Below are 27,539 nucleotides of genomic sequence, written 5' to 3'. Positions count from 1 at the left end.
CAGACTGTTGGAGAGGATGTGGCAGCAGGAGGCAGACTGTTGGAGAGGATGTGGCAGCAGGAGACAGACTGTTGGAGAGGATGTGGGAGCAGGAGGCAGACTGTTGGAGAGGATGTGGCAGCAGGAGGCAGACTGTTGGAGAGGATGTGGCGGCTGGAGGCAGACTGTTGGAGAGGATGTGGCAGCAGGAGACAGACTGTTGGAGAGGATGTGGCAGCAGGAGGCAGACTGTTGGAGAGGATGTGGCAGCAGGAGACAGACTGTTGGAGAGGATGTGGCAGCAGGAGGCAGACTGTTGGAGAGGATGTGGCAGCAGGAGACAGACTGTTGGAGAGGATGTGGCAGCAGGAGGCAGACTGTTGGAGAGGATGTGGCAGCAGGAGACAGACTGTTGGAGAGGATGTGGCAGCAGGAGACAGACTGTTGGAGAGGATGTGGCAGCAGGAGACAGACTGTTGGAGAGGATGTGGCAGCAGGAGGCAGACTGTTGGAGAGGATGTGGCAGCAGGAGGCAGACTGTTGGAGAGGATGTGGCAGCAGGAGACAGACTGTTGGAGAGGATGTGGCAGCAGGAGGCAGACTGTTGGAGAGGATGTGGCAGCAGGAGACAGACTGTTGGAGAGGATGTGGCAGCAGGAGGCAGACTGTTGGAGAGGATGTGGCAGCAGGAGACAGACTGTTGGAGAGGATGTGGCAGCAGGAGGCAGACTGTTGGAGAGGATGTGGCAGCAGGAGGCAGACTGTTGGAGAGGATGTGGCAGCAGGAGGCAGACTGTTGGAGAGGATGTGGCAGCAGGAGGCAGACTGTTGGAGAGGATGTGGCAGCAGGAGGCAGACTGTTGGAGAGGATGTGGCAGCGGGAGACAGACTGTTGGAGAGGATGTGGCTGCAGGAGACAGACTGTTGGAGAGGATGTGGCAGCAGGAGGCAGACTGTTGGAGAGGATGTGGCAGCAGGAGGCAGACTGTTGGAGAGGATGTGGCAGCAGGAGACAGACTGTTGGAGAGGATGTGGCAGCAGGAGGCAGACTGTTGGAGAGGATGTGGGGGCAGGAGGCAGACTGTTGGAGAGGATGTGGTGGCAGGAGGCAGACTGTTGGAGAGGATGTGGGGGCAGGAGGCAGACTGTTGGAGAGGATGTGGTGGCAGGAGGCAGACTGTTGGAGAGGATGTGGCAGCAGGAGGCAGACTGTTGGAGAGGATGTGGCAGCAGGAGACAGACTGTTGGAGAGGATGTGGCAGCAGGAGGCAGACTGTTGGAGAGGATGTGGCAGCAGGAGGCAGACTGTTGGAGAGGATGTGGCAGCAGGAGACAGACTGTTGGAGAGGATGTGGCAGCAGGAGGCAGACTGTTGGAGAGGATGTGGCAGCAGGAGGCAGACTGTTGGAGAGGATGTGGCAGCAGGAGGCAGACTGTTGGAGAGGATGTGGCGGCAGGAGGCAGACTGTTGGAGAGGATGTGGGGGCAGGAGGCAGACTGTTGGAGAGGATGTGGCGGCAGGAGGCAGACTGTTGGAGAGGATGTGGGAGCAGGAGGCAGACTGTTGGAGAGGATGTGGCAGCAGGAGGCAGACTGTTGGAGAGGATGTGGCAGCAGGAGGCAGACTGTTGGAGAGGATGTGGCGGCTGGAGGCAGACTGTTGGAGAGGATGTGGCAGCAGGAGACAGACTGTTGGAGAGGATGTGGCAGCAGGAGACAGACTGTTGGAGAGGATGTGGCAGCAGGAGGCAGACTGTTGGAGAGGATGTGGCAGCAGGAGGCAGACTGTTGGAGAGGATGTGGCAGCAGGAGACAGACTGTTGGAGAGGATGTGGCAGCAGGAGGCAGACTGTTGGAGAGGATGTGGCAGCAGGAGACAGACTGTTGGAGAGGATGTGGCAGCAGGAGGCAGACTGTTGGAGAGGATGTGGCAGCAGGAGACAGACTGTTGGAGAGGATGTGGCAGCAGGAGGCAGACTGTTGGAGAGGATGTGGCAGCAGGAGGCAGACTGTTGGAGAGGATGTGGCAGCAGGAGGCAGACTGTTGGAGAGGATGTGGCAGCAGGAGGCAGACTGTTGGAGAGGATGTGGCAGCGGGAGACAGACTGTTGGAGAGGATGTGGCTGCAGGAGACAGACTGTTGGAGAGGATGTGGCAGCAGGAGGCAGACTGTTGGAGAGGATGTGGCAGCAGGAGACAGACTGTTGGAGAGGATGTGGCAGCAGGAGGCAGACTGTTGGAGAGGATGTGGCAGCAGGAGACAGACTGTTGGAGAGGATGTGGCAGCAGGAGGCAGACTGTTGGAGAGGATGTGGCAGCAGGAGGCAGACTGTTGGAGAGGATGTGGCAGCAGGAGGCAGACTGTTGGAGAGGATGTGGCAGCAGGAGGCAGACTGTTGGAGAGGATGTGGCAGCAGGAGACAGACTGTTGGAGAGGATGTGGCAGCAGGAGGCAGACTGTTGGAGAGGGTGTGGCAGGATGTGGGCCTCAGGACTGATTTATGTCTGTTTTTCTTTCTCTTTTAAAAAACAAACACTATTCAAAATGGCTGCAGAGTCGTTACGGACAATAACGTGAAGTTCAGTCCCTCAAACGAGCACAGGCCGATGTCTCTTCACGTTTGTGGCTCATTTCGGCGCTGCTTCCTCTGACCTCTCTGATGGCGCCGACGCCTTTCACAGCGCGGCGACCAGACAGATGCGTGACACCTTTAATCGGCCTCAGATTATCCGAAAGTGCTCCTAAAACTGTTATTCACACACACACACACACACACACACACACACACACACACACACACACACACACACTCTTTCGAAACGCCATCAACTATCTCCTCCCAACATCTGGACCAATCACGGCGCCCGGCTCGATGCGTTTCCGAGGAGCCGTCGCGGGCACAAAAAAATAAAAAAATACTTCACGGATCGATGGCGAAACACACCGGAGTGAGATTAGCGCGCCGATAATTTCGACGCGCCTGCGATTCCACATTTAACGGCGACGAAAATAGCAACAATTTGGGTAACGCTCAGGTCCGCGTCGATGCCGGCGCCATTACGGGGCGACCATTAGCGACCGCTATCAGGGGAAGCTAGCCGTGTTCGGCAGGCGATTTCATTGATCGAAAGAGAGAGCGAGGCAAAGGCTATTGATGAGGCTAAAGCTGCACTGGTGGGAAGAAGAACCAGAAGAACGACGGGAAGAATCGAGAGGAAAATGCTGCGTGAAATGTACAATCTTTCCCCAAAAAACAGACAAATATTTCCAAATATTAACAGGAAATTAAAGTGCCTATGACGGGTTTTTACGATATGCTAAGTGTGACTTTATTAGGTGTATTTATACTTGTTGTACATATAAATTATAGTTTTATACCAATCGAGCAGGTATTTGTGGAGAAAACTTAGAAAAATCTGTAGAAAAATGACAGGAAGTGACATCACACCAGGGACACTCATTCCAGTCAACGTTTAGAATTTACACAAAAGAAACAACTTTTTTTTTACTCTAAACATGAATTCAACAAAATAAAGTCGCTCTTATATATTTTTATTTGTCAAAAAAAAAAAGAAAAAAAGATGAGTTTTGGCCCAGTGTTTGCTGGGTAATTTCCTACTGTGATGTCATCAATTACAAACAGGAAGTGAAATTATAAACCTACAAAATGTGCAATTCTGGGATAACATTTGTATTATTTTTAGCTAAATTCAGAATATATTTATCTTAACTGTGTTTTAGTTCAATGAGTCGTCCGGCCTGTAGGGGGCGCTTCAAGCCGCAGATATAAAAGTCCAAAAGGTTTTGTTATAATAGTACATGTTTTACAGACTTTTCCAGGACTGACGTGTTTAGAAGACTTTCGTCAGGGCTTTAGTGCGCGACAAAAACATTTATCGTTCAATTCATTCTGTGATTTATCTCCACGGCAACGGAAAAGAGAAGGCTCGAGTATAATCTGACTTTTTACTGATAAAAATGCAAGTTTCTTTGTTTAAATATGTTGCGTATACTCTTCTTATCCTGTGGTCATGTCAGAGCACTTACGGTAGAGATAAATACAAATACTTGATAGTATTCAGTGTTCGTCATTTATCCGTTTGTTGCATCTTCCGGCGAGTATTAAGCTAACTTCCAGCTAACGTCTAAACTTTACTCTTAAATGAAGGATTTGTGGCGCTTGGTGAAACAAAAACACACATTTCCTCGTCAAACTGTTGCTTCGTTGTTGACGCGATTTGTCCGTCGCCCAAAACAACCCGGGTTTTTCATAGTTAGCGATATTTGGAGGCTAACGCCAACTCCCCCATTGACAGTGCACTGGAGCTAACGTGTGGAATTGGAAGAGGAAACACGGTCAAGAAAATATACGGCTTAAAGACAAAATATTGCTTAAAATTTGAATTTAAAAAATATATATCTTAACCAATTTTTAAAACTAAATTAAATTGCCAAAAAAATATACAAATAAAAATACACTTTAAGTTGCATAATTCATTCTATTCACAGATTGGCTAGACTAAAGTAAGCTCCCATTACACTTGGAGGTGATGCGCTATATTTCTACTAAAAAAAATCCAAAATAAAACTATTATTATTATTATTTTTTTAACTATTATTTAAAATGTATTTACCGTATTCTCCGCATTATAGGGCGCACTGGATTATAAAGCGCATTAAGTCACACAAACACACAAACATCGCTTCGAGGTCAGTAAACACAACCTGAATCAATCCATATATAAGAAGCATTGTCGTTTTTTGAGTGAGCCTTATAGTGCTGAAAATACGGTAATTAACTTTAACATGAAAAACACAACAATTAAAAAAAGAATAGTTTGCGACACCATCATCTGAGCGAGGAAACTGAATTTATCTGGTAAAACGGTCACATTTTCCTTTATAAAGAAAGACCTTGTGAACCAAAACGAGCGGCAAAAAACTAACAATCTTCACTTTGGAGAACGTCGCCGCGGTGACGGTAAAATAAACAGAAATAGTGAAATACCTTGAGTCGTGGGAAGAAGCAGACGTTCATAAAGGTGTGCACGAACTCCAGGTCCTTGTCGATGTAAAGCGCCGCGATGAAGGCTGCGAACGACAAACACTGAGTCACTGTTTGTCCTCGACGTTTCACAAAGACCTTCTGCTCTGGGACGGTCAAGAGGGTCAAGACGGTCAGATGTTTGGTTATTGGGATTGTGAAGATGTAAAGGGAAAATGGCGAAAAGGAGACGAGACAATGAGTTTGAGGGAGGTTTTTGAGTGATTCATTCTTGGTTTTTCTTCACGTATAAATGTATAAATTTGCACTTTCTTTGTATTTTTCTGTAAAATCAATGTTGTTCTTGAGGGATTTTTTGATCTTTTTGTGTATTTTGGGTCAGATTATGGAAATAATTAGCGTATTTTCCAGAAGTATTTTTTGAATATAAATAACGAAATAAAAACAGGATCAGACAGATCGTGAATATTAGTATATTTTTTTATGTATCTGGATTCATAAAACTCACACGGAAAGAGTTTCATGAGTTTTACGGTGGCGTTATTGAACCCAAATGTCAAAAAAGTAATGAACTATTTTGTATTTTCAGCAATAACACACTTTATTCGTAAATATTCTCAATCTAGAGGTCTTCAGTCGCCATATTTAAACCTGTATTTGATGATTTAAAAGTCATTGATTGACAGCTCTAGGCCTGAATAACCCTGATCAGAACATTCCTCGTCTCAATGCTTTTATTTTGACATCGTTTATGTTCACGCGTTAGCTCCACCCCCCGACACAAACTGGCGGTCTCTCTGAGGTCAATCGCTCTTCTGACCGCACGGATCGTCACGGCGACAGAGCGGATCGTCACGGCGACACGGCGATGTGAGCGTCATCTGCAGACGGACGAGTGATGAAGCAATATTTCCTGGGATTTCGCCGCCGGGCGCGAAAACACGTTTATGCGGAGGACTCATTTAAAGACGTGACCTCGGTGTCGTCGCCCCGCCCGATCCTCGTCGCCGCTACCCCGCCCGGCCCCCCGCCCCGCCGCCCGCCCGCACGCTCCTCGCTGGCAGGAGAATCTAAAAGGCAGATGATATGAAGGCGCTGGTGTGTTTGTCGACGCGGCTCATGCATTAGAAATGGACAATTTAATACAAAAACAGATCAGGATTTGGTTTTCTCATTTCGGGAAATTTGAGGCGAAACGTCCGTCCGTCGCCGCGTGTTCTGGGCGTCGTTTTCCGACGAATGAACACGTCCGACACGTGAGGCACATGTGAAAATCATACATAAAATATGGACAATATTGGAAAGGATTTTCAGATGCAACGTAATGACTGCAATATCAAAGTCGTGTGAGATTTGAATATACGTTTTACAGACACTGAAACTGAACCTGAGACTGAGACGAACACTGACAAAGCTAGAGCCAATCAAGAGACTATTTATAATGAAACATGTGACCACAGGAAACACAAACATGTGACCACAGCAAACTCATGCTGGTCCAATCAGCAGATGAGGTCAGAAACACCTCCACATTTCTCTTTCCTTGACTTCCTGTGACAGAAACACTGCTAGCATGTAGCGCTAGCCTCAGCTAACCAGTACAACTACAGTGTGGTTATAGCCTTGACTCCTCGTGCGCCGTGACAAACACGAGGCTTTAATCCCGTCAGGAGCCAGATCTGAGCCGGGTTAATATATTTTTGTGTCCCCGTCTTTAAAACGACCACTTATTTGTGATTCCTCAGGCGGCGTTTGGAGTCGGCGGCTGTGAGCTCTCGTTAGAGGAGGAGGAGTGGCACCAAGCACGCTGTTTGTGCCCGCGGCGGCGGCGGCGGCTTAAGTGCTTGCGCTTTTCAAAGAACCATGAACTAAAACGCCTTTGGTGCGCGTCAACACATCAGCGACAGAGACGAGAAGACAAAGGAGCACAAAGGAGATGAACGGGACGCTTCAAACTGACAGATCATCGTTTTACACGTTTTCTTTATTACTTCTCCTCGTCCTCAGTATTTACACGTCAGCCGGGGTGTGGGTACGTACACTTGAGCAGTATTTACGGGGTGTGGGTGTGGGCGTGGCTGTGGGGGTGGTACATACACTCCAGCAGGTCGGCCGGGGTGTAGGTGTGGGTGTAGGCGTGGGTGTAGGCGTGGGCGTGGGTGTGGGTGTGGTACGTACACTCGAGCAGGTCGGCCGGGGTGTGGGTGTGGGCATGGTGTGGGTGTGGTGTGGGTGTGGGTGTAGGCGTGGGTGTGGGCGTGGTGTGGGCGTGGTGTGGGTTTAGGTGTGGGTGTAGGTGTGGGTGTGGTACGTACACTCGAGCAGGTCGGCCGGGGTGTGGGTGTGGGCGTGGTGTGGGTTTAGGTGTGGGTGTGGGCGTGGTGTGGGTTTAGGTGTGGGTGTAGGTGTGGGTGTGGTACGTACACTCGAGCAGGTCGGCGAGCGTCTTGGTCCTCAGAGCCACGGGACGTTTGGTTTTGTCGTTGGTGATGGCGAAGTCCTGCATCCCGAGCTCCTCCGCCACTTTGGCCTGAGTGCGATTATTCACCAGAGAACTGCGCAGGAGCTGAAGACACACACATGATGAAGAACATGCTTAGAACACACATGATGAAGAACATGCTTAGAACACACATGATGAAGAACATGCTTAGAACACACATGATGAAGAACATGCTTAGAACAGACATGATGAAGAACATGCTTAGAACACACATGATGAAGAACATGCTTAGAACACACATGATGAAGAACATGCTTAGAACACACATGATGAAGAACATGCTTAGAACACACATGAAGAACATGCTTAAAACACACATGACGAACATGCTTAGAACACACATGACGAAGAACATGCTTAGAACACACATGATGAAGAACATGCTTAGAACACACATGGTGAAGAACATGCTTAGAACACACATGATGAAGAACATGCTTAGAACACACATGATGAAGAACATGCTTAGAACACACATGATGAAGAACATGCTTAGAACACACATGATGAAGAACATGTTTAGAACACACATGATGAAGAACATGCTTAGAGCACACATGATGAACATGCTTAGAACACACATGATGAAGAACATGCTTAGAACACACATGATGAAGAACATGTTTAGAACACACATGATGAAGAACATGCTTAGAGCACACATGATGAAGAACATGCTTAGAACACACATGATGAAGAACATGCTTAGAACACACAAGAACATGTTTAGAACACACATGATGAAGAACATGTTTAGAACACACATGATGATGAACATGTTTAACACACACATGATGAAGAACATGCTTAGAACACACATGATGAAGAACATGTTTAGAACACACAAGAACATGTTTAACACACACATGATGAAGAACATGCTTAGAACACACATGGTGAAGAACATGCTTAGAACACACATGATGAAGAACATGCTTAGAACACACATGATGAAGAACATGTTTAGAACACACATGATGAAGAACATGCTTAGAACACACATGATAAAGAACATGCTTAGAACAAACATGATGAAGAACATGCTTAGAACACACATGATGAAGAACATGCTTAGAACACACATGAAGAACATGCTTAAAACACACATGACGAACATGCTTAGAACACACATGATGAAGAACATGCTTAGAACACACATGACGAACATGCTTAGAACACACATGATGAAGAACATGCTTAGAACACACATGATGAAGAGCATGTTTAGAACACACATGATGAAGAACATGCTTAGAACACACATGATGAAGAACATGCTTAGAGCACACATGATGACCATGCTTAGAACACACATGATGAAGAACATGCTTAGAACACACATGATGAAGAGCATGTTTAGAACACACATGATGAAGAACATGCTTAGAACACACATGATGAAGAACATGCTTAGAACACACATGATGAAGAACATGCTTAGAACACACATAATGAAGAACATGCTTAGAACACACATGATGAAGAACATGCTTAGAACACACAAGAACATGTTTAGAACACACATGATGAAGAACATGTTTAGAACACACATGATGATGAACATGTTTAACACACACATGATGAAGAACATGCTTAGAACACACATGATGAAGAACATGCTTAGAACACACAAGAACATGTTTAACACACACATGATGAAGAACATGTTTAGAACACACATGATGAAGAACATGTTTAGAACACACATGATGAACATGTTTAACACACACATGATGAAGAACATGCTTAGAACACACATGATGAAGAACATGCTTAGAACACACAAGAACATGTTTAACACACACATGATGAAAAACATGTTTAGAACACACATGATGAAGAATTGAATCCAGAATTGTTGTAATTGGAGGGTTTTCGAGCAGGAACCGCCTTTTAATGATCGTGCCACCGACTTAAAGGAATAATAGAGGCTTTTTAGCGAGCGATCTCTCATTTCCTCGTGTAGTTCTCCCACATGTCAGTCATTCCCTGCGTCCCACTGCACACCTGCAGCCTCGTTCCCATGGCAGCACGTTTCCCTGGCTGCACATGTGTGGTTGATATGTCGGTGTTTAGCGAGTTCCTTCAGTCACAGGACAAACATGACACAGAGAAAGACTGTGTTCGAGCTCAGAAGAGACGGAAATCTGCGGAGACGAGAGACGATGCGATTCGTCGAGCTAAGTGTAGAGGCGGGGCTGTAGCTCACGCACGCCGTTTCCTTCAAGTCATTCATTTCATTTCCATGTAGTTTTACTTCAGTCTTTCTTATGGAGCGGTCATAAACTCTGACCGTAACTGAGGACAGTGAGGTCTTTGGATGTAGTCGTGGGGTCTTTTGTGACCTCTTGGGGGGTCATTCTGCTCATTACCATAATTGGATGAAAGATGAATTCTCAGTCGTTACTTGGTGCTTGTTTGGGATTTTAAAGGACAAATAAAGGCTCAGACGTGGGTGAGGACTGAACCGCACATTTATTCAACTTTTGGCAGAGATGATCCCCTCAACGGCAAAAACAAGCGAGCAAAACAACATTTGGAGAGGGAGAAAACGGAGCGAGCGAGAAGGCGGCGGAGGACAAACAAACAGAGCGTGTCACATGTCAGGGTCCAGTGTCCGCTGTCAGAAAGAACAGGTACAAGTCGCCGCGGAGACGGGGGAGAAAAACAACAGAATGCCAAGTTCCACCGCAGGAAAGGGCGACAAACGTGCCCCATCTACTGGCAGAGGAGGACACTACAACGGCCAGATACACGTGCAAGGGCGAGGATTTATGGAGTTTAAAAACGGCGAGCGCCAGATCTTTAACTTTGACGTCAGAAATCTGGATTTTTTCGGAGGCTCGGAGGGAGAGGACTTATGTGAATATGGATAAACACAACTCCAGGTGTGTTTTTGACGAGGGAACGAAGGTTAAAAGCTCAAAAATAAGTCAGTTTTGCATAATGTTTGTCCTTTAAAGTCATTACCGTATTTTCCGGACTATAAGTGGCACTGGAGTATAAGTCGCACCCGTTAAAATATGCATGATAGAGAAAAAAACAAACCTATATAAGTCGCAATGGAGTGAAAATAACAAATAATATCACAGCTCCGGAGTAAATGTATATAAGTATAAATATAAGTATAAGTCGCACCCCGGCCAAAACTATGAAAATCTTATAGTCCTGAAAATACGGTATTTATCACATATAAGTCGCTCCGGAGTATAAGTACAAATATAAGTATAAGTCGCATCCACACCCAAAAATATGAAAAAAGGTGCGGCTTATAGTCCGGAAAATACGGTATGTACATTTTGTTTGTTTGCTTTTACTTGCTGGACATTTACGGGACATAAACAACTAAATATAATGGCGTAAACAGAAACGGAAAGAGGAATAATTCATGGCGTACAGAAGGAGAAACGCAGTCGCAGATGTTTGGAGGAGATTGTGTTAAATTTTACATCGTGCCCGGGATGTTCGGAGCGGCCGGCGTTTACGGAGCGCACGGCGAAAACAAGGAAACGGGTTAAATTTAGCTCGGAAAACACGGAAAGCGGCAAATGGAATAAAATATGAGGGGATTTGTCGTGCTGAGATGTGTCCTCGTCCAACGAGACGGGAAAAGTACATTTGGAGAAGCGTCTGATGGAGCAGAGCAAAGGAACGTTCACTCAAGAGCTAAAGAAAGAAACACAAATGTAGAAATATTAGAGTTCTGTTTGTGCTCAGTTCAAGACGAGTTCAGGGAACCAAAGAGCAGCAGGACTAAAGCAGGACTAAAGCGGGACTAAAGCAGGACTAAAGCAGGACTAAAGCGGGACTAAAGCAGGACTAAAGCAGGACTAAAGCAGGACTAAAGCAAGACTAAAGCAGGACTAAAGCAGGACTAAAGCAAGACTAAAGCAAGACTAAAGCAGGACTAAACCAGGACTAAAGCAGGACTAAAGCAAGACTAAAGCAGGACTAAACATGGACTAAAGCAGGACTAAAGCAGGACTAAAGCAGGACTAAAGCAGGACTAAAGCAGGACTAAAGCAGGACTAAACATGGACTAAACATGGACTAAACCAGGACTAAAGCAGGACTAAACCAGGACTAAACCAGGACTAAAGCAAGACTAAAGCAGGACTAAACATGGACTAAAGCAGGACTAAAGCAGGACTAAAGCAGGACTAAACATGGACTAAACATGGACTAAACCAGGACTAAACTAGGACTAAACATGGACTAAACTAGGACTAAACATGGTCTGAACCAGGACTAAACCAGGACTAAAGCAGGACTAAACAAGGACAAAACATGGTCTAAACCAGGAAAAAACATGGTCTGAACCAGGACTAAACCAGGTCTAAACCAGGACTAAACACAGGCTAAACCAGGTCTAAGCCAGGTCTAAGCCAGGACTAAACCAGGTCTAAACCAGGTCTAAACCAGGTCTAAACCAGGACTAAAACAGGCCTAAACCAGGTCCAAAACCAGGACTAAATTAGGACAAAACCAGGTCCAAACCAGGACTAAACCAGGACTAAACCAGGTCCAAACCAGGTCTAAAAAGGTCTAAAGTAGGACTAAAGAATCCAATCAAAAAATACAGCTGTATAAAGAAGGAGAAAAAGAGAGAAAAAAAAAGTATACTTGGGCCGTTTCCCAATATCTAACCAATATTAGGTTACTTTCCGTAAAGGACACATTCTGCTGAATGTACTTTTTAACCCTGTTCTCGCTCTCTTCCTCGTCACAAACTCGGCTGGAGCACGTTTAGCTTCATTCACACAAAGTCATCTCCCCTCCGAGCCTCAGAAACACTCCGTTCTAAATCTCCTCCATCTGTGATGTCATATTCTACCTGTGATGTCATAGTCTACCTGTGATGTCATATTCTACCTGTGACGCGTCTCGGAGAATCTTCTGCTGTTTTTAACTCCATGACTCATCTCCAGATTCGCTCTGAGACTTTCTTCCGTCTCAATCACGTTCAGAACGACAGCGTGTCAACCTCGCATCTCGAGGAAAGCTTCCCAGTTCTTTATTATTAACCTGTGTCACTAATAAAGAACTTTGGCTCCGTCTCCTGGCACTGGAGATGGAGCGGGAAACGGCGGAGACACAGATGTAGATTGTTTTTTAGAACATTTTTAGTATTAAAACATTAGAAGCCAAATTGAAGGTTCTCGGGAGTTTAAAGGCGGATAATAGAAATAATGCTAATTATTTGTCCTTTAATACTACTTAAACTTGCAAAGTATTTTTCCCCACCATAATACTATGCTAACAATAATAACAATACTTCAAGAGTTTAAAACAGAAAAACATTGTAAAATCAACTCTATGACTGAATTCTGGAGGTTATGAGCTTTATCAGATGTCAAACGTCAATAATTATTGAAGATGTTAAAAATGTGATTATGTTCTGAAAATGTCTGATTTGACAGTTGGATCAGTTTTATAAGATACATTTACCTGTTGCCATAGTGACCACACCCTTTACCTTCAACACTTTCAGCAGATCAAACCTTAAACGTGCACTTACCGTTAAATGTCCCTCGTGGTGATCGGGAAAGTGAATGAACAGATACTCTGTGGCCACGAGCTGCATGATGGAGTCGCCCAGGAACTCCATCCTCTGGTTGTGACCTCTGCAACACAACCAGGAAATACTTCATTTAGTACTTCATCTCTACTGTTACTCAACCAGGAAATACTTCATTTAGTCCTTCAGCTCTACTGTTAGTCAACCAGGAAATCCTTCATTTAGTCCTTCAGCTCTACTGTGAGTCAACCAGGAAATACTTCATTTAGTACTTCAGCTCTACTGTTACTCAACCAGGAAATACTTCATTTAGTACTTCATCTCTACTGTGAGTCAACCAGGAAATACTTCATATAGTCCTTCAGCTCTACTGTTAGTCAACCAGGAAATACTTAATTTAGTACTTCATCTCTACTGTGAGTCAGCAAGGAAATACTTTATTTAGTCCTTCAGCTCTACTGTTAGTCAACCAGGAAATACTTAATTTAGTACTTCATCTCTACTGTTACTCAACCAGGAAATACTTCATTTAGTCATTCAGCTCTACTGTTACTCAACCAGGAAATACTTCATTTAGTCCTTCAGCTCTACTGTGAGTCAACCAGGAAATACTTCATTTAGTACTTCAGCTCTACTGTTACTCAACCAGGAAATACTTCATTTAGTACTTCATCTCTACTGTTACTCAACCAGGAAATACTTCATTTAGTCCTTCAGCTCTACTGTTACTCAACCAGGAAATACTTCATTTAGTCCTTCAGCTCTACTGTGAGTCAACCAGGAAATACTTCATTTAGTACTGCATCTCTACTGTGAGTCAATCAGGAAATACTTCATTTAGTACTTCATCTCTACTGTTACTCAACCAGGAAATACCTCATTTAGTCCTTCAGCTCTACTGTTAGTCAACCAGAAAATACTTCATTTAGTACTTCATCTCTACTGTTACTCAACCAGGAAATACTTCAGTTAGTCCTTCAGCTCTACTGTTACTCAACCAGGAAATACTTCATTTAGTCCTTCAGCTCTACTGTTACTCAACCAGGAAATACTTCATTTAGTACTTCATCTCTACTGTTACTCAATCAGGAAATACTTCATTTAGTACTTCATCTCTACTGTTACTCAACCAGGAAATACTTAATTTAGTCCTTCAGCTCTACTGTTACTCAGCCAGGAAATACTTAATTTAGTACTTCAGCTCTACTGTTAGTCAACCAGGAAATACTTCATTTAGTCCTTCAGCTCTACTGTTACTCAACCAGGAAATACTTCATTTAGTACTTCATCTCTACTGTTACTCAACCAGGAAATACTTCGTTTAGTCCTTCAGCTCTACTGTTACTCAACCAGGAAATACTTAATTTAGTACTTCAGCTCTACTGTTACTCAACCAGGAAATACTTCATTTAGTACTTCATCTCTACTGTTACTCAACCAGGAAATACTTAATTTAGTACTTCATCTCTACTGTTACTCAACCAGGAAATACTTCATTTAGTCCTTCAGCTCTACTGTTACTCAGCCAGGAAATACTTAATTTAGTACTTCATCTCTACTGTTACTCAACCAGGAAATACTTCATTTAGTACTTCATCTCTACTGTTACTCAACCAGGAAATACTTCATTTAGTCCTTCAGCTCTACTGTTACTCAACCAGGAAATACTTCATTTAGTACTTCATCTCTACTGTTACTCAACCAGGAAATACTTCATTTAGTACTTCAGCTCTACTGTTACTCAACCAGGAAATACTTCATTTAGTCCTTCAGCTCTACTGTTACTCAACCAGGAAATACTTCATTTAGTACTTCATCTCTACTGTTACTCAACCAGGAAATACTTCATTTAGTCCTTCAGCTCTACTGTTACTCAACCAGGAAATACTTCATTTAGTACTTCATCTCTACTGTTACTCAACCAGGAAATACTTAATTTAGTCCTTCAGCTCTACTGTTACTCAGCCAGGAAATACTTAATTTAGTACTTCAGCTCTACTGTTACTCAACCAGGAAATACTTCATTTAGTCCTTCAGCTCTACTGTTACTCAACCAGGAAATACTTCATTTAGTACTTCATCTCTACTGTTACTCAACCAGGAAATACTTCATTTAGTCCTTCAGCTCTACTGTTACTCAGCCAGGAAATACTTAATTTAGTACTTCATCTCTACTGTTACTCAACCAGGAAATACTTCATTTAGTACTTCATCTCTACTGTTACTCAACCAGGAAATACTTCATTTAGTCCTTCAGCTCTACTGTTACTCAACCAGGAAATACTTCATTTAGTCCTTCAGCTCTACTGTTACTCAACCAGGAAATACTTCATTTAGTACTTCATCTCTACTGTTACTCAACCAGGAAATACTTAATTTAGTACTTCATCTCTACTGTTACTCAACCAGGAAATACTTCATTTAGTACTTCATCTCTACTGTTACTCAACCAGGAAATACTTCATTTAGTCCTTCAGCTCTACTGTTACTCAACCAGGAAATACTTCATTTAGTACTTCATCTCTACTGTTACTCAACCAGGAAACACTTAATTTAGTACTTCATCTCTACTGTTACTCAACCAGGAAATACTTCATTTAGTCCTTCAGCTCTACTGTTACTCACAACGCACAATGCGCCCGTTAAAAGCCGCCCGTTAAAAGCCGCCCGTTAAAAGCCGCCAATTAAAGTGGCTTTGGGAAGTGGATAAATACACGTTAGCTGCGCCGCGTGGTTAGCGCCTACACTCGGTTTGAAAAATAGGTTTCATAATTGGGCTTTTTGTCTTGGTTCCAAAACATGTCACAAATTGAAAATTAATGTGCAATATTAAAGCTGTTATTTCACAAATTTTAAAAACAGAATTTGTCCCTTGAATAAAAATGTTTTCTTACAAATCTCTTGAAAAACCAAGTGAAATTGCTCAATATTAACTAAAAGCAAACGGTAACAGGATTTTAGTCAATTTATAGCGTCAAACGTGAACCTTTGGAAATAAACAACCGCAAACTGAAACTACAACCTTCTGGTGTTGTTGTCTGTTTATGAACGCATTAGTCCAGGTTTATCTGTCAGACAAATGTGACACGTCTGTCAAATAGATCAAATAAATAACACAAATAAACCTCATTTTAACTTTTTTTTAAATATATATTCAAGTTCACCACAACTGTACTTTTAAATCTACAGTTTTAAAAGCACCTACTACACAAATCTACTACACTTCCACTACACTACTAAACATCCACACTTCTACACTTCTACACTCCCACACTTCAACACTCCCACGCTTCCACACTTCAACACTCCCACGCTTCCACACTTCAACACTCCCACGCTTCCACACTTCTACACTCCCACACTTCCACACTTCAACACTTCTACACTCCCACACTTCTACTCTTCAACACTCCCACACTTCTACACTTCTACACTCCCACACTTCCACACTTCAACACTCCCACGCTTCCACACTTCAACACTCCCACGCTTCCACACTTCTACACTCCCACACTTCCACACTTCAACACTCCCACACTTCCACACTTCTACACTTCTACACTCCCACACTTCCACACTTCAACACTCCCACGCTTCCACACTTCTACACTCCCACACTCCCACACTTCTACGCTTCCACACTTCTACACTCCCACACTTCTACGCTTCCACACTTCTACACTCCCACACTTCCACACTTCAACACTTCTACACTTCTACACTCCCACACTTCTACTCTTCTACTCTTCCACACTTCAACACTCCCACACTTCAACACTTCTACACTTCTACACTCCCACACTTCCACACTCCCACACTTCTACACTCCCACACTTCTACTCTTCTACTCTTCCACACTTCAACACTCCCACACTTCCACACTTCAACACTCCCACACTTCAACACTTCTACACTTCTACACTCCCACACTTCAATACTCCCACGCTTCCACACTTCAACACTTCTACACTTCTACTCTTCCACACTTCAACACTTCTACACTCCCACACTTCTACTTTTCTACTCTTCCACACTTCCACACTCCCACACTCCCACACTTATACTCTTCTACACTCCCACACTTATACTCTTCTACACTCCTAGACTCCCACTCTTCTACTCTTCTACACTCCCTCACTTCTACTCTTCTACACTCCCACACTTCTACGCTTCCACACTTCTACACTCCCACACTCCCACACTTCTACGCTTCCACACTTCTACACTCCCACACTTCTACACTTCTACTCTTCTACACTCCCACACTTCTACTCTTCTACACTCCCACACTTCTACGCTTCCACACTTCTACACTCCCACACTCCCACACTTCTACACTTCTACTCTTCTACACTCCCACACTTCTACTCTTCTACACTCCCACACTTCTACGCTTCCACACTTCTACACTCCCACACTCCCACACTTCTACGCTTCCAAACTTCTACACTCCCACACTCCCACACTTCTACACTTCTACTCTTCTACACTCCCACACTTCTACTCTTCAACACTCCCACACTTCTACGCTTCCACACTTCTACACTCCCACACTCCCACACTTCAACACTTCTACACTTCTACACTCCCACACTTCTACTCTTCTACTCTTCTACTCTTCCACACTTCAACACTCCCACACTTCAACACTCCCACACTTCAACACTTCTACACTTCTACACTCCCACACTTCAACACTTCTACACTCCCACACTTCTACTTTTCTACTCTTCCACACTTCCACACTCCCACACTCCCACACTTATACTCTTCTACACTCCCACACTTCAACACTTCTACACTCCCACACTTCTACTTTTCTACTCTTCCACACATCCACACTCCCACACTCCCACACTTATACTCTTCTACACTCCCACACTTATACTCTTCTACACTCCCAGACTCCCACTCTTCTACTCTTCTACACTCCCTCACTTCTACTCTTCTACACTCCCACACTTCTACGCTTCCACACTTCTACACTCCCACACTCCCACACTTCTACGCTTCCACACTTCTACACTCCCACACTTCTACTCTTCTACACTCCCACACTTCTACACTCCCACACTTCTACGCTTCCACACTTCTACACTCCCACACTCCCACACTTCTACGCTTCCACACTTCTACACTCCCACACTTCTACACTTCTACTCTTCTACACTCCCACACTTCTACTCTTCTACACTCCCACACTTCTACGCTTCCACACTTCTACACTCCCACACTCCCACACTTCTACGCTTCCACACTTCTACACTCCCACACTTCTACGCTTCCACACTTCTACACTCCCACACTCCCACACTTCTACACTTCTACTCTTCTACACTCCCACACTTCTACTCTTCTACACTCCCACACTTCTACGCTTCCACACTTCTACACTCCCACACTCCCACACTCCCACACTTCTACACTTCTACTCTTCTACACTCCCACACTTCTACTCTTCTACTCTTCTACACTCCCACACTTCTACTCTTCTACTCTTCTACTCTTCTACACTCCCAGACTCCCACACTGACTGAACTGCGCAAAGACAAAAGGTCGCCGTTTATAGGAGGCGTTTATGGCCCGTGGAGAAATGGGGTCCTGGACCAGTATAAAAGCATATGGCGCTGTAACCGTGGGATACGATCACACACGGCGCCGAGGTCACAGCGCCGATATCACATAGGTAAAAGCTTAGAAGTAAACCTTTAGCCAGCGTGGGATGGCACTTAACACTGAAAAACAAAAAAGAAGTCATTTATTTTGGCCTTTGATCCATGAATGAAAGCTGGATGTTAATGTGTCATAAGCAGCGGATGAAACGCACATGTGCACGTCCACTTCCCGAAGATAAAAGAGCCCTTGATGCTGGACTTCACAAGTTCAGATCAGTCGGAAAACAAGAGCGGCAAAAGCCTGTCAAATGTAACACGTTTGGACAGGACTGGGACCGGAGCCGAGGAAGCGTTTGGTTCATCGACAGACGCAATTACTCAAAACACCTCAGAAGTTGATTGAAGCCGTCTACGAGAACGGGGCGAAACTGAAGCGAAACATAGAACGTCGAACTAGGAATCAGAGCCTCAGCTTTTCGCCGTCACAAGTAAAGAGACTTATTTTCAGACATAGATCGAGACTACTGTCTACAGACAGCAGGGGGCGACGCGAACGCTTCTAACGCCCCAAAACGACATCTTTAACCATCACAGGGACTCGCAAAAACGTTCAATTCGGTGACAATGTTCCTTAGTTCGGCGATGGGTCAAGCGGTGTTTCTTCGGCGATGGGTCGAGCGGTGTTTCTTCGGCGATGGGTGGAGCGGTGTTTCTTCGGCGATGGGTGGCGATGGGTCGCGCAACGTTTTTTCGGCGATGGGTCGTGCGGCGTTTCTTCGGCGATTGGTCGCGCGGCGTTTCTTCGGCGATGGGTCGAGCGGTGTTTCTTCGGCGATGGGTCGAGCGGTGTTTCTTCGGCGATGGGTCGAGCAGTGTTTCTTCGGCGATGGGTGGCAATGGGTCGCGCGACGTTTTTTCGGCGATGGGTCGTGCGGCGTTTCTTCGGCGATTGGTCGCGCGGCGTTTCTTCGGCGATGGGTCGAGCGGTGTTTCTTCGGCGATGGGTCGAGCGGTGTTTCTTCGGCGATGGGTGGCGATGGGTCGCGCGGCGTTTCTTTCGGCGATGGGTCGCGCGCCGTTTCTTCGGCGATGGGTCGCGCGCCGTTTCTTCGGCGATGGGTCGCGCGGCAGGAAAGGCCAATTGCGCGGCGACGGTGCCACGTTCACGCCGAACCGCCCCGGGCCGAGTCGCGTCTACGCCGGTAGCGTTTTGACCAAGGAGCGAATGAATGAATACTAAACGATACAGTGGACAAAACGCCGATTTAAGACGGAACAATTAAGCCGTCAAAAACTGTGAAAAGTGAAATTTACACAGCAATTTTAATAACGGTTCTCAAAGCGAAATTAACCTATTAGCGGCGGCGGCGCCGATAAGGGAAACAAAGCCGGAACAATTTTTATTCCACCGTTTTTTCCCCCTCTTTCTGAAACGCGCTAATGGAATAATATCTCGGTCTAAAGTGCGGCGTGTTAATTCGAGGGCCCCGCGTGGGAGATTAGTCCTTTTAACACTCGGCTCTCTTGTCTTTTCCCTCCTCAAACTAAACGAACAGATGCAACAGGAGTCAAACACGGGCTCCCAGTTAATCATTCAAAGTGAAAAATCCTCCGCACAAAAGGAAAAAAAACCTCGGGGATCAGAGAGAACGAGCTGTGCAAATATAGTTTACGGGAGGAATTCTACTTTTGTCTCCAAATGACATCATAATAGTGGTTTTGAATTAAACGGCTTCAAATAGAGGGAAGAATATGTCGTTAGGATCAGTTATGAACTCATTCTGAACTTACTGACATTGTGTTATTATATTATTAAAGGTTTTTGACATCTTAGTTTTTGTAATTACTTCAATGCCGTATTTTCCGGAGTATAAGTCGCACCAGCTAAAAAATGCATAATAAAGAAGAAAAAAACATAAGTGGCACTGAGTATGAAATGCGGTTGCAAGTGTGAAAATAACAAATAATATCACATAAGTCGCTCTGCAGTATAAGTATATAAGTATAAATTTAAGAATAACGCCAATTATTAAACGTAATTCATCTTAAAGGACACATATTCTGCATCAATTGTGTTTTTATTAACAATTAAACGTGTTTCTGACCATTTCTACTTTGGCATCTCATGTTTTAGAACTTAGACTAAGCAAAGGCGTTACAGGGATCAGGGTTTGGCGTTGGCGCTCCCTCTACTGGCAAGAGAAGGAATTGCAGCGGGGAAATGAACAAAACGCGCAGTTGTAACGAAGGCGATTTGAGGTAGAAATGCTCAGAACGGGTCCGGTGATGATTCATGGAGATTTATGGACTTGGAAACGGCACAGACGAGCTCCACGACTCATTTTGACGTCACGAATCTGGGAAATTTTAGTGTTTTTGTGAAGCTCAGGGAAGATGAGCTCGTGAACGGCAGTAATAAAACAAGTGTGAATGAAGCTAAACACGACTCCAGATATGTTTTTGATGAGGGAAGGATGTTAGAACATGGTTAAAAGCTGAAAAAAGTCTAGTTTGCATTTGTGTGTTTTAGAATATGACAATTATTAGTGTTAAACTGGTGTGATTATACTTAAACTAAAATCTATATTCTTAATGGTAATAGCATGTTGTTCTACAGTGGCTATGATTCCATGTGTACCAAAAATCTGATCGTTATCTGATTTCTGGAGTTGTCAGACAATAGAAATGTCACGTAAACGGTTCCGTCCGATGGATGTTGTTGTTGTTGTTGTTGTTGTTTTATGGCGGTTGGCATCCAATTGTTGCATTACCGCCAGACTTTATTCCTCAGACTTTTCGTAGTCCTCAGACTCTGTCGTAGTCCGTAAAAGAACTCCTTCCATTGCTTTGGTGTTACAAAGCCCATGAGGTCATGATATGTCTTTGTGACTTTATTCCTCAGACTTTTCGTAGACTGTAGATGGATGTACCGTAATTTTCGGACTATAAGTCGCACCTTTTTTCATAGTTTTGGAAGGGGTGCGACTTATACTTAAACTTCCTATACTCCAGAGCAACTTATATATGTTTTTTTCTTCTCTACTATGCATTTTTTGGCTGGTGCAACGATTTCTTTGTGATTGGTCGGTTTTTGATCTGGTTTTGACAAGGAAAACGTTGCTAAAGTGCTAAACTAACGCGGCAAAGACCAAAATGAACAAGTTATATTGAAATGCATTGTTCTTTGTTTTCCGAATACAACGGTTTCTCTAAAAACCCATCGATTCACGGAGACACGTCACCAGAAGTTTGCATTATTTGCCGTAAACACACACACCAAACACTGTTATCGTGAACATAAGTCATCTTTCACCCGCGCACATTTAAAAATCAGCAGTTGAAAGTGGACCAGAGTCACGTAAGGACAGTACAAAAAACAGGCGAGCTAATAAGTATAACGCGTGACGAATCGGCCGCAAAAGGTCAGCCGTAAAAAAACAAAACGCAGATTTACACGGCGTCTTGTCAGCGCTGCGGCCAACGGAAAAGGCCAATCAGGTTAGAGCGAGAGAGAAAAGCAGAACATTTACGGGTCAAGTTTGTTCACCGGTAGTTTTGAAGACAGTTCTTTAGGAGCGTGGCAAAAGCAAAAAAGTTCTTAGGATCTCAAGCAAAACGTACAGAAGGACACAAGTACCGTATTTTAGAGTGGAGGGGCCTCATTTACAAAGCATCGTCCAGTCTGCTCCTAAAGAGATTCAATTTTCTCATTTCATCCATAGTTTATATTAGAAATTGTACCAAAAAAGGGTGTTTTAGTGACTTTACATTCTTGTACTTAACAGAAGGATTTGTTGACATCTAAATCCAAGCCTGATTAATTAAAGTTTAAAATAAAAAATGGTGAAATTTGACACCAAAATTAAATAAATAATCCAAAATGTAGTTTTGTTGTTGTTGTATGTACATGTACAAAGAGAAGCAAGAAATGTAAACTTTTTAGATTTTTTCAGATTTAAATGTCCCAATTGTGTGCAATTTTTCGCCATTTTCACACGTAAAATGCCTTATTTCTATTTGAAAACATGGCCTAATGGAAAACTTTCTTAAATGTATGTGAGTAAAAGATGGGACAAGTTTAAAAGTGACAAGTTTGAACTTCAGATTTTTTTGTATTCACCTGCAGCGTCTGGACTTAAACGATCAAAGAAACTGATGCATCTATTTCTGCAAGTTAACTATATAAATCTAACCAATACTCTCCTTCCAAAGCAAAATGTGACGGTAACAAACAAATCCAGAAAAGACAACAAAAAAACAAATAAATCAATGTGAATTTCAAAAGACTCGATGCTTGTCTCAAATCCACAGCTTTGGTTGTAAACGGGGCAAATTCCAGGAAATAGACAGGGCCATACGGGCGAACGCATCACAGTGTCTGGCCGACGCGCCGCTCTCCCACGATGCATCAGTGCGGGCCTCGCGGTCAAATACGGGGCGGTGGAAATGGACGGTCTACGCTGACGTGCAGCTCTGACCTCAAACACTTTCACGGCCTTAAAAGCGTCTGATTTACAAAGAAAAACACTGAGGGCGATTCTTAGACGAATATCAGACGATGTTTTTGTAGAGACAAAGTTAAAACACTCAAATACGATTAGAAACACACAGAAAAGTTCAGTGTTTTGTTTTTTTTGTGTACAAATTTTACTAAAAAGTTTCAGACTAATTGTTGACAAGTCGACTATGAAAATAATTGTTTTCAGCCCTAATTATTCTACTGTGAATTCCCCTTTTTAACATATTTTAATCAGATAAAGATTAAATATGCAGAAAGTAAGCTTCTTGATTGAGAAAATGTACAAATTAAGAAGGTTTTTCATCAAAATCTTAAGGCAGAACATGACATTTCACACCAGTCTCGGCGAGTGCAACTGCTCCTGTCCAACTCACTTAATCCTTCTCTTTCAGTTGTTTGTTTTTATCCCTTTTATCTGCCCTCTTTCTTTTTCTGTCGATATCAATGCGTGTTGTTCGTCAACGTCAATTAATGTTAGCTGTCAATGTGAAAAAGTCTTATGCTTGCTGTTAAATGTTGCCTTTAATGCTTTTTTTTTTATGTTACCGTATTTTCTGGACTATAAGTTGCACCTTTTTTCATAGTTTTGGCCGGGGTGTGACTTATACTTTTATTTATACTTATACTCTGGAGCGACTTATATGTGATATTATTTGTTATTTTCACACTTGCAACTGCATTTCATACTCCAGTGCGACTTATATATGTTTGTTTCTTCTCTATTATGCATTTTTTGGCTGGTGCGACTTATACTCAGGAAAACACAGTATTTTTAAGTTGTTTTGTGGTTAAAAACATTTATACACATTTTCAGTTGCGTTTCTCACATTTATTTCACCACGGTGATGTCTCAAGTCTATATTTAACTCGTTTTATCGTTTGTCTCGGTTTCAAACGAGGTCGTCTCTCCTTTGGCGTCACTTCGTCCTCAGTTTGGCCGATAAAGCTCCGGGTCAAAGTTCACCCCCGGTCCAGACCCTTTAAAAAACCCTCGTTGCTCCTCCCCCTCCCGCGCTCGTCCGTCACAAAACCTTTGACCCGTTTCTCGACGTCTGCTCGGAGCGACCCAGTTACGCTCGACCTTCGGACGAGACGCTCCAAAGTTCTGCGGAAGTTTCAGCTTTTAAATTTCCTGGTTTAGTCCTGGTTTGGTCCTGGTTTAGTCCTAGTTAGAACCCTTTATTTTTAACCCAATAAAGGCTGAAATACGGCGACTGAACGCTTCTAACTAGAGAATATTAACAGAACAGAAGTATATTATGAATTACAATCTGGAACAGTTTATTCATTTCATGACATTTTGGTTCAAAAACGCCGCTGTTTGTGTTCTAAAATGTCTTGTTCTAGAGTCCGTACAGTCCAGGTAACCATGACGATGATTGAAAAACAATAGTGTCACTTTTCCATGACTTTCTACAGTCACGATTTGTCGATTAATCGCCAAACGTACAAGTAGTAAACAAGATATTAGAGATGAACCTGAATCATGTGCAATCTGGAGGCGGAGCACGGTATTGGCGACGACACAAGTGCTTTTCTTTTCTTTTTAAACGCCGACAAACACATTCTGTACGTCTGTTTTGACAGTTTTATTCCTCCGTCGCCCTTTTTTGGACATTGCATCTCCAAAAGCTCGACGACGGCGGGTGGAGAATGACTGACACGAGCGACACGGACGAAAGCGGAGCCCAGACAATGCGGCGAAGGGGCCGTATTTCCCATGAGGCCGCTGGGTGAGGGGCGGGGGGGACGCGTGGGCGGGGGTGAGGGTCCCTGCGGCCCTCGAGTCTTTTGAGCTGTGAAAGACCGGGATTACGACCAGACCAGAGCCAGGCTTTTGAACAGGACATTCAGAGTCGCGGGCGGCGAAATAAGCGAAGGGCGACGGAGATCGAACGTTTGAGGTGAACGATTCGGAACAACGATGGGAAAGTTTGAAGTCTGGAAGGTTGTAACTGGCAAATCGCAAATATGAAAACTAAAACTAACCATTATTTTAGTAGTCAACACGTCAGATATCTTTCTTTGGATCAGTAAATTTGATTCTATTGCAAACCAAGATTGTTTATAGCCAAAAAAGGTGTAACTATGGTGATTGACGACTTATAGAGGGACAAAAACAGACTATTGTTGTTCAAAATTATCAAATTTATGCTCTTTTTTTGACATTGTGACTAAACATTGCATCTGTCTTTGTGAAAAAACCTCATGTGTCATGAGTTTAACCATTATTAAAATAGTCAAAAAAGAAAGTTACGACTGTAACTACGGTTCTATGAATCCCGGATGACCGCCAGAGGCGGTGCATAAAGCACTGGATGATCATCCTTGCGCATACACAGGTCGAGAATTAATAACAAAAAAGTCACCTTTGACCCCCCGGTGGCTCACGTGAGTCTATATAGTCACGTGACACCGGGAGCTCAGTCCCTGGAAACCTTCTCGCAAAGCACGAGAATTCCGAGGGACCGGATGCTCTGGCGGTCATCCGGGATTCATAGAATCGTAGTTACAGTCGTAACTTTCGTTCTATTTCATCCCTACTGACTGCCAGAGGCGGTTCATAAAGCACTGGATGACGAATACCAGCAGGGTTCCGAGGAATAGACAAAACCATACCTCAATGGGACGCAGAAGAGTGTTGCCGGAGAACCTCTTCCAGCGGTTGTGGAGAAACCACATTCACTCTGTAGAATCTTGCAAATGTATTCGGGGATGTCCAAGAGGCCGCCACACAGATCACGTCCAAGGACACCCCGTTCATAGCGGCCCACGAAGTTGAGAGCCCCCTTGTGGAGTGGCACCTCACCCCGGACGGCAACGGTCGCCCTTGTCGAGTATAGGCTTCCGTGATTACATCAACAATCCAGCGCGCGAGACGCTGTTTGGAGAGAGCCTGGCCCTTGCGCGGGCCGGCAAAACAAACAAACAGGCTCTCAGATTTGCGTATCAACGCTGTAGCACGCACATATGCCTCAAGCGCACGGACAGGACACAGCTGTTCGGCGGCAGATCCCACACCAAAACGTGCAAGTTGTAGCGGCCGGTTGTCCCCCTAATCTATATTTGGCCAAAGGGAAACCCCAGAGTTGCCGGGGTGCCAACGAAAACAGGAGTCAGCCACGGACAAAGCCTGGAGCTCACTCACCCGCTTCGCAGAGGCCATCGCCAGAAGGAATGCCGTCTTCATTGACAGCCATTTAAGGTCAACCTGCGACAGAGGCTCAAATGGAGAGGATCGCAACGCCTCCAGCACCAGGGACAGGTCCCACGCCGGGGCCACAGACCGGGCCGGCGGATGCAAACGCCGAGCACCCTTTAGAAAAAGGGAAATATCTTGGTTACGGCCAACCGAGAAACCATTCCACCCCACATGCCCACAAGAAATTGCGGCAATGTATACCTACAGGGTAGATGGAGAGCGCCCCTGGCCAAGTAGCTCCTGCAGGAATGCGAGCACCGTTGACACAGCACAATGCACTGGATCCTCCCCGCTTATGCGACACCAGGCGTCAAACAGTTCCACTTGCAGGAATACAGAAGACGGGTAGACCGGGCACGAGCATTGCTTATTGTGTTCCCAATCTCCCCGGTGTACCTCGAGAAGGTCAGGCCGGGCCCTGCAGCGGCCATACCCAGAGCTTCAGGCGCTCGGGATTGGGGTGCAGAATCTGACCCCCTAGTTGAGCCTAGTTGAGAGAGGAGATCCCGCCTGGGGGGGAGACGTCTCGCTGTGCCGTAGCAGAGCCTGCGTATCAAAGGAAACCATGTCCTCCCTGGCCAAAACGGGGCCACAAGCAGGAGACTGTGGCCCTCCTGAAAGACCCTGAGAAGCGTCTGATGAATCAGGGGGAATGGGGGAAATGCATAAAGCATCGTCCTCGGCCAGTCGTGAGCCAGTGCGTCCTGACCCAGTGGGATGGCCCTGTCCGCCAGCGAGAACCACTGAGGGCAGTGTGTCGCGTCGCGGGAGGCAAAAAGATCCACCTGTGCCCTGCCGAAGGTCTCCCAAATGCCCCTCACCAGCTCCGGGTGAAGCTGCCAGTCCCCCGGCAGCGGCCGATGGCGAGACACGAAGTCCGCGGACACATTCCAAACCCCCGGAATGTGAACAGCGCTCAGACTGGCAAGGCGCGGGGTAGCCCAAGTCAGGACCCGTTGTGCAATCCTGAACAGGGTCACCGACCCAGTGCCGCCCTGGTGATTTATGTGAAAAACCACACTGGTGTTGTCGGACCGTACCATGACATGACGGCCGCGCAGGTGTGGCAAGAAATGGCGCAGCGCTAGCTCGACAGCCAAGAACTCCAGCACATTGATGTGCAGCCTGCTCTGCCTCTGGGACCATGACCCTTGCACCATCCGTGCCTGCCATGTCGCACCCCAGCCTAGGAGGGAT

The 27,539-nt window shown here is 44.8% G+C and overlaps 1 protein-coding gene across 1 annotated transcript in view; it reads right to left on the bottom strand.

Moving 5' to 3' along the window:
* drosha (drosha ribonuclease III) overlaps positions 1-27,539 on the bottom strand; it is a 210,482-nt gene that overhangs the window by 30,970 nt on the left and 151,973 nt on the right. The window contains exons 26-28 of the mRNA XM_072450415.1: positions 13,007-13,112; positions 7,410-7,551; positions 4,989-5,071 (exon numbers count right to left, since the gene is read on the bottom strand). Of these exons, the coding sequence (XP_072306516.1) occupies positions 4,989-5,071; positions 7,410-7,551; positions 13,007-13,112 (331 nt within the window). The remainder of the gene's footprint in view (positions 1-4,988; positions 5,072-7,409; positions 7,552-13,006; positions 13,113-27,539) is intronic.

Source organism: Eucyclogobius newberryi, unplaced genomic scaffold, assembly GCF_026437365.1.
Source record: "Eucyclogobius newberryi isolate DKJ021-1_F unplaced genomic scaffold, fEucNew1.0.hap1 SCAF_18, whole genome shotgun sequence".
In the NCBI taxonomy this organism is placed as follows: domain Eukaryota; kingdom Metazoa; phylum Chordata; class Actinopteri; order Gobiiformes; family Gobiidae; genus Eucyclogobius; species Eucyclogobius newberryi.
This window is presented reverse-complemented; position numbering and strand designations above follow the sequence as displayed.